This window comes from Salvia splendens, chromosome 7 (genome assembly GCF_004379255.2).
Source record: "Salvia splendens isolate huo1 chromosome 7, SspV2, whole genome shotgun sequence".
NCBI classification, from domain to species: Eukaryota; Viridiplantae; Streptophyta; class Magnoliopsida; order Lamiales; family Lamiaceae; genus Salvia; species Salvia splendens.
In genome coordinates this window covers 25,117,291-25,128,559 of record NC_056038.1, presented here as the reverse complement: position 1 = coordinate 25,128,559, position 11,269 = coordinate 25,117,291, and the positions used below count along the sequence as shown (strand labels likewise).

Sequence of the window (11,269 nt, the reverse complement as noted above, 5' to 3'; positions counted from 1 at the left end):
CATGTTCTCAGAGCCTTCAACCTATGAAGAAGCCATAAAATGCAAGGAAAGTCAGAAGTGGATCAGAGCCATGGAAGAAGAAATAGAGTCCTTGTTGAGAAATGGGACTTGGATTTTGGTGAATGACCCAGGGACTCAGAAACTCATAAGTTGCAAGTGGCTATTTAAGAAGAAGGTTGAAGTTGGGGAAGTTGAAAGCATAATGTACTTGATGATATGTACAAGGCCGGATGTGGCTCATGCTATAAGCGTGGCTAGCAGGTACATGGCTGATCCGGGTAGAGAACACTGGATGGCTCTGAAATGGATCTTGAAATATTTGGGAGGATCTGTTATGATTGGTTTGAGATTTGGTGGAAAAGCATGGTCTGAAAAAGATGAGATTCTTGTAGGCTACTGTGATTCTGATTATGCGGCCAACTTGGATAATAGGAAGTCCCAAAGCGGCTACATATTCACTTTGTTTGGTACAGCCATTAGTTGGAAGTCGAATCTACAACCGGTGGTCGCATTGTCCACAACTGAGGCAGAATATATTGCACTAACAGAGGCCGCAAAGGAGGGAAAATGGCTACAAGGAATCTTACAAGATCTGGGGATAGAGCTGGGAGCAGTAATGATTAATTGTGACAGCAATTCAGCCATATGCTTAGCCAAGCACCAAATGTTCCATGAGAGATCTAAACATATCGATGTAAGGAGGCACTTCATCAGAGACGAAATTCAGAGTGGGAAGATCAATGTGGTGAAGGTTCCCACTGAAGAAAATGCCTCAGACATGTTAACCAAGTCACTACCAACTTTGAAGTTCAAGCATTGCTTGAAGTTGGTGGAAATTGTGGAATGTTGAAGTATGGAACAGGATTGAGAAGGGAATCTAGATATTGATGGAGTTTTGCAAGGACAGGTGGAGATTTGTGAAAGTGTGTCCATGCAAACTACTGATTTGATCGAGTGGTGGAGCCGAGCTGCAGCTCAAAGAAGAGATCAAGAAATGAAGCTCGGCTTTGAGCTAGCTCGGCTAGAAAGGAGTTCGGCTAGAAAGGAGTTCGGTGAAAGGAGTTCGGTAAGCTCGGCTTACCGAGCTGGAACTAGCCTGGAACTAGCCGAGAAGAAGAAGGCAGAAGAAGGAAGCTCGGCTTTGAGCTGGAACTAGCCGAGAAGGAAGAGTTCGGTTTTGAGCCGAGTAGCGGTTATAACTAACTTTGGGAAATAGAGTTAGTTGGATTTTATTTCTTGATTGCATCTTGTATAAATAGCTCGATAGAGCTCAGTAGTGAAGTAGCAGAATTACACCATATACACACACACCCAGAGAGATTAATTCTCAAGATAGCGAGCGGTTGTGAGCGGTAGAGTGTGAGTGTGAGTTCATTGTAATTGTAAAGAGTTCATCAATAAGATTCCGGTCATCTTCTCCGTGGACGTAGGTGGTTTATCACCGAACCACGTTATATCGTTTGCGTGCTTTATTTTCTCGATTACGTGTGTGAGATCAGCGGCAACGCAACCCAACAATCACTCTAGCTACGTCTGCCAAATGGCCAATGTCATGAACGCATGTCCAAATGCATCTCACTCAATAAAAAATAGACGCAGTTTTGTCATAAGAATTTTAATATATAATTAATAAAGTAAAATAGATGGGACAATAATTTTAATGTATAATTATTAAAGTAAAATAGATGTGAAAAAAAGTAAGAGAGTTGTTGTGTTAATAGACTATATTTTCTATATTATTATTACTCCCTCTGTCCCCCAAATACTGTCCAATTTTGACCCGGCACGGGTTTTAAGAAATATAATTAAAAGTGAGTCGAAAAAGTTAGTGGAATGTGAGTCCTACTTTTATATATTAGTTTTTTAATAAAATGTGAATAGAAATTAGTTAGTGGAATATGTGGTTTAAAAAGTGAAATAAGACAAATTTTGTGGGACGAACGGAAATAGAAAATTGGACAAACTTTCAGAGATGGAGAGAATAGTATTTAAATGTTTAAAAATTTTCATATTTAGAAATTAGTCTAATTTTGTGAACGATCCAAAATAGTAAAATTGGTCTATTTTTTTTTGGGCTAAGGGGTATTTTCCAAAGTTAATCTAGTTTCAATCTTTTCTTACTTCCCCTGTAAATAGCAGCTACTACTACTATATAATTACTCCTAATAAGTTGTGTATAATTAATTGACTAAAGTCTCATTTTGGCCCTTAATATATAGCGATTTTTTGATTTTGGTCCAAACACATTATCTTTTGAATTATTCGGTCCCTCACAAATAAAAACGGGTCACATTTGGTCCATTTTGGACGGTTCCGTCAAATTTTTTACGTTTTAATTACCGGGTCACAAATCCGTCACTAATTTGTCACTAACGCCGCCCTCAACGCCTCCTCCACCGGCCGCATGTCCGCCGACGAGCTGAACACCGTCGCCGCCAAATCAACGACGAGCTGAACACCGTTCGGGTCGGGCTCGGGCTGGGCCAAATCAATCCCCTTCACCGGCGGAAAAATCTTCACCGCGCACCAGGATTGCAAAATTAGGGTTTGGACAGCTCCAATTTCCCCCAAATTGAAAAATCACCAATTGATTTCAATTGCCTATCCGCCAAAAACTACTTCAAAATCCGCCGCCACAAGCAGAATTTATGGATCCAGCACGCCGACGCCTTCTCCGGACTAGCCGTTGACGGCGATCGCGGCGAGCTCTACTCAATCTCATGGGATAAGAGCTTCAAAACGTGGAAAACATCTTCCGATATGGCTTGCATCGACTCCGTCTACACCGGCTCCGCTGACGGGAAGATCAAGGTGTGGAGAGCCTCCGCCTCCGGCGACAGGAGAAAACGGAGCTTGAGGACGACGCTATCGAAGCACGATTCGAGCGTGAATGCTCTCGCGCTGACGCCGGATGGGGCAGGGTTGGCCTCCGGCGGCGGCAGAGTGATTCTGGTTTGGGAGAAGAGAGACGACGGCGGCGGCGACGAAGAGATGGATTTCTTCGTTGCTTGCTGCTTGAAAGGGCATAAAGGGGCAGGGTTGAGCTTGATTTCTGTTAGTGACGGATTTGTGACCCGATAATTAAAACCGTCAAAAAATTGATTGAACCGTCCAAAATTGACCAAATGTGACCCTTTTTATTTATGAGGGGCCGAATAATTCAAAAGGTAATGGTTTGGACTAAAATAAAAAAAATCGCTATATGTTAAGGATCAAAATGAGACTTTAATCTAATTAATTATTTCGGCAAAATACACCGATTGTAAAATAGAAATGGAGACGGTATTTTGAATTTTTGTTTTGGCCTTTAAGAAAGAAAAGGAGTGATAAGCTGACAACGAAAAAATTGATAAACACCACCGTTTTCTCTCTCTAATCGCTCCTAATCTTTGGTGGTCGTTCCGGGTCTCTGGAGGTGTATCATAATCTCATTTTCCCGGAATTTTTCTCCCTTCACTCGCCGATATTTCGCTAATGGGGTCTTGATCAGGTTTTTTCTACACTTTACCTTTCCTCTTCGTTTTCGGTTTTATTGATTTCTACGCCTTCTTATTCATTCTAATTGGAAGAATTTCTGTGTGATTTTGTTATTAGAATTTATTGCATCGATCAAGGTTTTTTTTTCTGTTAATTCCGTTGGTTCTCAAATAAATTAAATTTTGCGAACTAGGGTTTTGATCCTTAGAAAGGAAGTGTGTAATTGGGCATCAAGATTCAATTTCAATTCGAATTGCTGGTAGCTGGTTGTGTGTGTTTGGATTCGAACACAATTGCGCCAAAGATTTCTGCAACTGAAGTTTATATGATTCCTTCCTTATGAAATTCTTCAAATTGGAGTTGTATGTGTGTGTGAAGGGAGCTGCAACGGATGAACATACTATTTTAACGAAGTATAGTGCTGAGGATTTTACAATTGGCCTCTTTGATGCAGGGGCCTCTTTGAGTTTCCGTGATAAGAGTAGCTGTTGGATCGATCATATGAGGTGCTTACTCGGTTCATTGGGCGTATCAGATGTACAATTGCTGGTGTGTTTTTACTTTTCTTGAATTTGTTTAGTTTTGTCGTCTTCAATCTACGTTGATCTCGAGTGTAGTACGTACAAGCTTCAGCTTCAATTTTTTTATTTTTTATTTATTTTGGAGTTGTGAATGATTAATCTTCTATCTGAATTCCTTGGACAGGTGAATTTCGGTGAATTGAATTCTTTCACGCATAAGCTTGTAGAATTATCATATTGGAGTTCTAGTAATATAGTAGTGGGAGGGTATTATGGCTGAGGGGGTCGAGCAACTTGAACTTAAGTTCAGAATCTTCGATGGGACAGATATAGGTCATGGTTCTTATTCGTCATCCATCACAGTTGCAACTCTTAAGCAAAGGCTTCTTTCCGAGTGGCCTCAAGGTTTTCTGCTCTTTATTATTTCGTTTGTGTTACTTTACTTTCTCTACATAAATGGTTCTATTTCCTAATCAATTCTGAGCATTCCATTTTTTCGAATGATATTCTGTTTTGTCGAATGATATTCTAGTTTCTTTGTTAGGATGTGAAGCAATGCCGTATTTTCCTTCTGCAGTAATTTTATTTCCCTTTTTTTCTGGAGAGCGATATATGAGTAGTTGCTTAGACCAGTGTCGATTGTTTGATAAGATGGGATTTTACAACTTTTATGTCTGTTTGACCTACTTTTATCTGAGATTTTCTCTTCTTCATCAACAGATAAATCAGTAGTCCCAAAGTCAGTAAATGATATGAAAATAATCCATGCTGGGAAGGTTTTGGAGAATGGCAAAACAGTTGCTGAATCTAGAGCGCACGTAGGCGACCATCCTGGTGGAGTTATTACAATGCATGTTGTTGTACAGCCAGCTGTTGTTAAGAAAAAGACAGGTTCGTTTCGCTTGACTTGGCATTAAAAGTTTCCCATGTTATGTACTTGCAAATCATATCCCAATCGTCAATGTGATGGCAGTAGATAGATATCAGCATAGCAAAGCTTGTGTTCTTAATCACGATTAACTTGTTACACCATAAGGTCTAAAGTCGAGCAATTGTCTTGTAATTTCAATGCAGATAAGAATCTATCTGGGAAACAAAAACAGGGCTCGTGTTCCTGCACTTTTTCCTGCACTATCCTTTAGGGGTCTGCCTGTAAAGAGCATCAAAATGGTGAGGCCATTATTTCGTGCCCTTTTTGTTTTTGTTTTTAGTTTTAACTTTCATCGAAATATAATATAGTGCACCGTAGCATCACCGATGAAAGGCTCTTTGAGAAACTAAATGAATTGGCCTCTATAATTTGAAACATTGCGTTCATACTTGTAATCATCAATCTTTGTGGATCTAGATTTGTGCACTTATTGTTTTCTGGTCTGCAAATCAACTATGAGATGAAATTGAAACAAAAAAAAACTTAGCTTCTACTTTTGTGAATGTAATAATGGTCTTTAATTTTGAGGCTCAATTGTTTAATTATTGACGTTATAACAGATTTCAGCAGCCATACTTCTAATTTATTGCATTTTAATCCACGGTCGTTAAACAAAATCGTACTCAAAAGTATCCACGACTTGGTTTGAGTTTAGTATCAACATGAATGCATGAATTTCATTGCAATGCTTTTAATTTTACTATAGTTTCAATGGATTCAGTTAGTAATTAACTTGTTCTGCAAAAATAAAATACTTAATCAAGCTACAAAAAATTGGCGAAAATGAACCCATGGCTATTTCTATTTGAAAATAGGATGAAAATACCCAACTTATCAAGAACATTTTTACATCATCACAACTCACCAGGTCGGAATCAGAAATGAAATTTGGGAGTAGTATCAAATAATAGAATAAAATCAATATAATAGTACATGTTCAAGAGTGGTAGTTTGAAGTTTGTATAAGATAAGGAAAACAATGAGCCTCCCAAAGGGATCGCATTGTCTCCGCTGAGAGAGCTTTGTCCCCGATCGGACAGTCCCTGATCTCCAGTTTCCGCAGGCTATCGCATCCAGACAAAACGTCAAGTCACTATCCCCAGCAAAAGCTATGGACACCATCTCCGATTTCTTAGCATGCTTTCCAATATATTCAAAAACCCGATCAGTGAGGAGGCCGGACATCGAAAGGCATAGTAATTCCTTGCAGTTCTCTACTATGGCTCCAGCATCAAGTGGTTTCGAGTGTCAAGTAGTCAGGAGCTTGAGTGTCAAGTATTCTCTTAAGGTTCTGTTCCGTTCTGTGGAATTCGGGCCTTGGAATTAGAATTGGAGCCTCGAATGAACTCAGTTATTTGAAAAATGCATAATAGAAAGATTCATACAAACAACAAATGTAGTATTTCTTTTTACTTCTTTTTCTGATAAGGAACGATTCAGACACTTTTCACTGTGGTCAGATTTCATACATCCTTTGTTAAGTCAAAACACAAGCAAACTCTCACCTGATTCATCATTCGCACGCGATCTTGGTGTCGAAGCTGCTGAGGCAGATGGCAAACGCCTGGAAAGCAGAGATCGGGTACTGGTAGTCCATGGTGAAGATGTCCTTCCCAACCTTCCCAAATTGGAGGATAACATTCTCATGCTGCTGCTCTTGCCCGCCAGCTCCATTCTCGAGAGATGCAACAAGCTGGAAGTTCTTGACTGAGGCGACTGTGACACGCCCATTGAAGTTGAGGCACCAACATTGGAGTTGGTCATGCCATCTAGGAGTCTTGTTTTTTAATACAAGCATTTCGTCTTTGGGCGTTGAGATGGGTCCGGACTGGAAGCTATCTGAGCGAGTCGATTTTGACCTGAAAAAGGGGAGGGAGGGAAACGAATCGAAGTTTCCTGGTATGAAAGCCGTTTGCGTTGGAGCAATACCACCTGGTTCGATTGCAGCAACTGGAATAGCATCCATCACGCATTGCATCCGCCTTGGTCCCCTACGTGATGAAGCTTATGCAAATTAGCAAGGAGGGATCAGTATATTACAAGTCACAGCATGTTTTATGTTGGCACATTAGCAACACAAAACATCAAGTCCAAACACAAACACGATCAGAAAACAAGATTTATCTTAAATATTAGTCCCTTCATCCCACAAGAGTGTACTTAATTTGCCGTTTTCATCCGTCCCACAAGAGTGTACTTAATTTTCCTTTTCCATCTGTCCAACAAGAGTGTACTTAATTTTCCGTTTCCATCTGTCCCACAGAGTGTGTTAATTCCTTTTTTGGAAATTACGTCTACTTTTACTCCGCCATTTCAACTTAATTACAGCAAAATTAAGGATGACGCACGCCCTTTATCGTTTCACAAATAAAGGTGAGACCTTGTTTAGACCTTTCACCACCTACCCACATCCTCCGATAAGAAAAGGTGGATCATACCTCCACTCAACTATCACAACCTAACTTATATTAAAACTCGTGGTGACAATAAAAAGTGAGCACTCTTATAAAACAAGGGGACTACAACAATAAAAATTAATACACGATGAGCCACAGTATTATATAGCAAGAAAATTATAAAAACATCCAAAAATGTAAAATACACAAACTTTTCGCGCATGTTATTCAAAAAAATCACTATTGTTCCAGCTTGTTCGCTACACAAAATGATAACTTGACCTCCTAATCGTGTCAATATGATAATGGCACAGACCTGGTACAACTAACAGTCCAACTTTATCCCATAATGTTGTACTGACTATTGAGTCAAGAATTGGCAAACCTAATTAGAGCTGTATACCACTTTCAGATAAAAAAAAGGTACACTATTCATGGAAGTATTAACCATAACACTGGCTACGTTCAGTCCAACATAATATAGTTTTAGTTATAACTTAATATGAAAGTTCTGACTTAGGGGTTTTAGTTCTTCACCTTGAACCCAAGACATTCAACTCATACGATATATGGGCCACCGGAAAGTTGCCAGCAGGGACCCTAGGAGAGATTTGTCTCATTCCGACTAACCTTGTTGAACGAGACTTAGTAACTTTAGCTCCAGCATTTGGGGGCTGAGCATCAAAGATTGTAAACTTGGTTCCCAAAAAATTAGACCTGCGATGACCGGAACAAGAGAAAAGCTTAATCTTTTAAGGGTTTGGAAGCAAAAAAACCCTGGACTAAAAGATTTACCTCAACTTTCCAATGTTATTGCTGCTGGTCTTAGATACATCTCCAGCATTCAGAGATATTATGTAGTCAGTGTAAGTTGGTCGTCGACATCTTCGAGCAGCAAGAAGAAACTTCCCATTATCATTAGAAGCTGTTGCAAGATGAAAGAAAGACTTGTCATTACAGCTTAAAAAGGAAAAAATGGCTTTGTACGTTTAGATTTTTTGGAATATTGGATAAAGGTGTGTGAAAAAGATTAATTTGTTAATTGTTACTAATCATTTCATGTGATAAATTAAACTATCCTATAAACAAGGGTGGAAAAGAAATAGAAGGGGTAGGGGAAGCAATTTAAGCAGTTTACCTTGACTATAATTAAGGTATAGGTGATATGTTTGAGAGCTTCGGTTCCGCTTAATGAAACACTGAACTAAGGTGTTTCTTGGACCAGGCTGCGAGGGAAGAACAGCAAATAAATTATTTCAGCAGTCACTCAACTGAGAGAGGAGTACAAGGTTAACAAGGATCCAGGCTACCCAAACAGGTAAGCAATAAGTCAAATCGAGACACTCAATTTCGATTAACATCAACTATAAGATTTTCTCAATAAACTATGCTAGGTCAGCTGGATTAATTATTTTCCTATGCAAGTCATACAACCACACAGCTAGGTCTGGATTTCTTTGTGAATATTCAAAATATGAAAACTGCATGCCATATCCATCAGAAAGGGCTAAATATATAGATCCCCCAAGGCCATTGAACAACTTTATGCATTAAAACATTTGGAAAGAAAAGAAAGAGGGGTTAGATGTATCAAATTTGAGTAACTTTTTCAAATTACCGGGGCAATTTTCATCCATAGATATTTTGAAAGTGAAATATGACAACGATATTAGCACCATTTCACATTAAACAAGGGAGCCAACATGGATTTTGAATGAGGACTGAACACCAATCCTAAATCCCAACAAGTTGTACAAAGCCACAAGACCTTCTTTCTTGCTTCATATAATGCATTTCCCTTCTTGAACATCTAATTTATAAATAAATAGCAATTGCATCTCAAGAAGGTGTGTAATGATTCAAGGTTCTCTTATCAAACTAACTACTGCACATGGTCTAATCAAGAAAAATTTGAGCAATAATATGAACTTAATAGTTGGAGGGAAGATAAGGGAGCGCTCTACATGTTACAGAGTAAACATCAGATAAATGAGAATGGAAGACAAACAAAACACCAATTCACATCACATGTAAAAGATCACGATTCACAAAGCTTCCACAACACAAACCTGCTTCACAGAAATGGGAAAGGTAACCTTTCCAGACACTTCCAAGTTTCTAACGATATCCTTCATGATTTCCCTCCAGCTCCTACAAACAACCAGAACAAGCAACAACATTCTGCCTCGAGGGCCAATCACAGTCTGATTCCTCAATGCGCATAAGCACATCCCTCAAGAGCTCTGGTGGCATATTTCGCCCAGCAGCTCTGCCTCATAGCATCCACAGCAGTCACCACAGACTCCTCGACTACCCGGTGAGACCTAGACCTCCCAAACCTCCCTTCAAACCCCTTTCTCGATATGCTCCACAAATTCACCCTTCATATCCTGAAGTATACTCTTGAATGACATACTTAAAAAATGATAATATATCAACTCCCAGAAACAGATTCTATCTCCTGCTACATATTAGTTAACATCAATCTCGTAACACTCTTAAGCCTAACGCCTAAAAATCTCAACTTTTGATTAAATATAATCAAAATCTCACTATGCTCCAGAAATGCTATCATCGACAAGCTTCCTGGCCACATAAACAGGTATTTCTACTAAACCCCCCGAAAAAGCATTCTTTATAACAAAGCAAAATATTAACAAGTAATTTATTCACACAATTACAAACCTTGAGCTTCAAATCGAGACAAGATTAAATTCGGCACAAGATAAAAATCCAAATTTACACATTAGGATAAATGCAAAACAAACTAAACAAGGTCCAAACAACAAAAATATCAGCATTTAGGCGAGGAATCCTCCAAAGAGAAAAAGCCACACAGATTTTAACAAAAACTATTCCTTCAAAACTCGATCCTTTTCTACATGGCTAATTTAGCAGAAATAATTAAGCAAGGAGTTGGGGTCAGGGAAGAAAGAAACGGTTACAGGAGACGCATTTGAGCCTTAATTAGAGATTGATGAACAGTTTACACAGAGAGAAGACTATTGTAGTGAAAGTGAAGATTGAGAGATAAGGGTTGGTGAGTGTGTGTTTTTGGTGAACCCCTTTTTGCTGCTTTATGAATTATGATCAAGAACTATGAACTGGGTTTCTCCACGAGACTGATAGTTGTATATAGTCTTCAATCTCCAATCATTTATACTAAATTTAAATTTATTTTTATTTATACTAAGTTTAAATTTATTTTTGAGTATATATAGACTAGTTTTCTTCTAACTATTTATATTCTCTATGTCCCAAGATAAGCGAGATGCTTCTTTTTTGCACTGATTTTAAAAAATAATAATAAAATAGTTAAAGTGGAGAGAGAATAATGTATATAATAGAATATCTACATTATTTCTCTTACTTAATTTTTCTTCACTGTAATATTTTATATTATTTTTTTAAACGAGTACGAAAAAGAAATTGGTTTGCTTATCTTAAAACGGAGAGAGTATTAAATTCAAATTTTACGCCATTTTTAAATGTATATCTTACAAAATTCTTACATTAACAATATATTTGACGTTGACCTATAGAAAAAACTAAAAACAAATTTGAGTTTGACGTGTGATTTGAAAATTTTTCTATACCATTTTGTTAACCCACACACATATTCTAATAGTATCTTTAATTTTGAAATGGACGGATCATCAATATAATGTATTGTCAAATTAGAATGAATTGCCTAATAGTCTAGTTATAATGTATTGTCAATTAGAATGAATTACCTAATAGTCTAATTAATGGATGGAGTATATTATTTAATCTTCATTTTAATTTTAGTTAAACGTTTTTATTCATTAGTACTATTAAAACATCTTTCAATAAATCTGACAACGATTTAACAAAATACTCTAATTCGAACTTTGCTTGTTTAGGATATTGTCAAACCAAAAATGAATCCAACAGCTACTCAAATCCGAACATGACCTGCACTC

The 11,269-nt window shown here is 38.0% G+C and overlaps 1 protein-coding gene and 1 pseudogene across 1 annotated transcript; one reads left to right on the top strand and one right to left on the bottom strand.

Moving 5' to 3' along the window:
• The first annotated feature begins 3,321 nt into the window (after positions 1–3,321).
• LOC121741937 (membrane-anchored ubiquitin-fold protein 3-like) lies at positions 3,322–5,345 on the top strand. The gene is made up of 5 exons (XM_042134919.1): positions 3,322–3,490; positions 3,932–4,026; positions 4,183–4,403; positions 4,719–4,889; positions 5,073–5,345. The coding sequence occupies exons 3-5, from the start codon at positions 4,271–4,273 to the stop codon at positions 5,138–5,140; spliced, it is 372 nt and encodes a 123-aa protein (XP_041990853.1). The 5' UTR covers positions 3,322–3,490; positions 3,932–4,026; positions 4,183–4,270; the 3' UTR covers positions 5,141–5,345.
• Positions 5,346–5,727: 382 nt separating this feature from the next.
• Positions 5,728–9,739, bottom strand: LOC121741935 (annotated as a pseudogene).
• Positions 9,740–11,269: the final 1,530 nt, after the last annotated feature.

Excerpts from the sequence above, each read along its gene's own strand:
- LOC121741937 (XM_042134919.1), top strand. The coding sequence starts at position 4,271 with ATGGCTGAGGGGGTCGAGCAACTTGAACTTAAGTTCAGAATCTTCGAT. Across the intron at positions 4,404-4,718 it reads TCTTTCCGAGTGGCCTCAAG|ATAAATCAGTAGTCCCAAAG; the intron begins GTTTTCTGCTCT and ends CTTCATCAACAG. Across the intron at positions 4,890-5,072 it reads TGTTGTTAAGAAAAAGACAG|ATAAGAATCTATCTGGGAAA; the intron begins GTTCGTTTCGCT and ends ATTTCAATGCAG.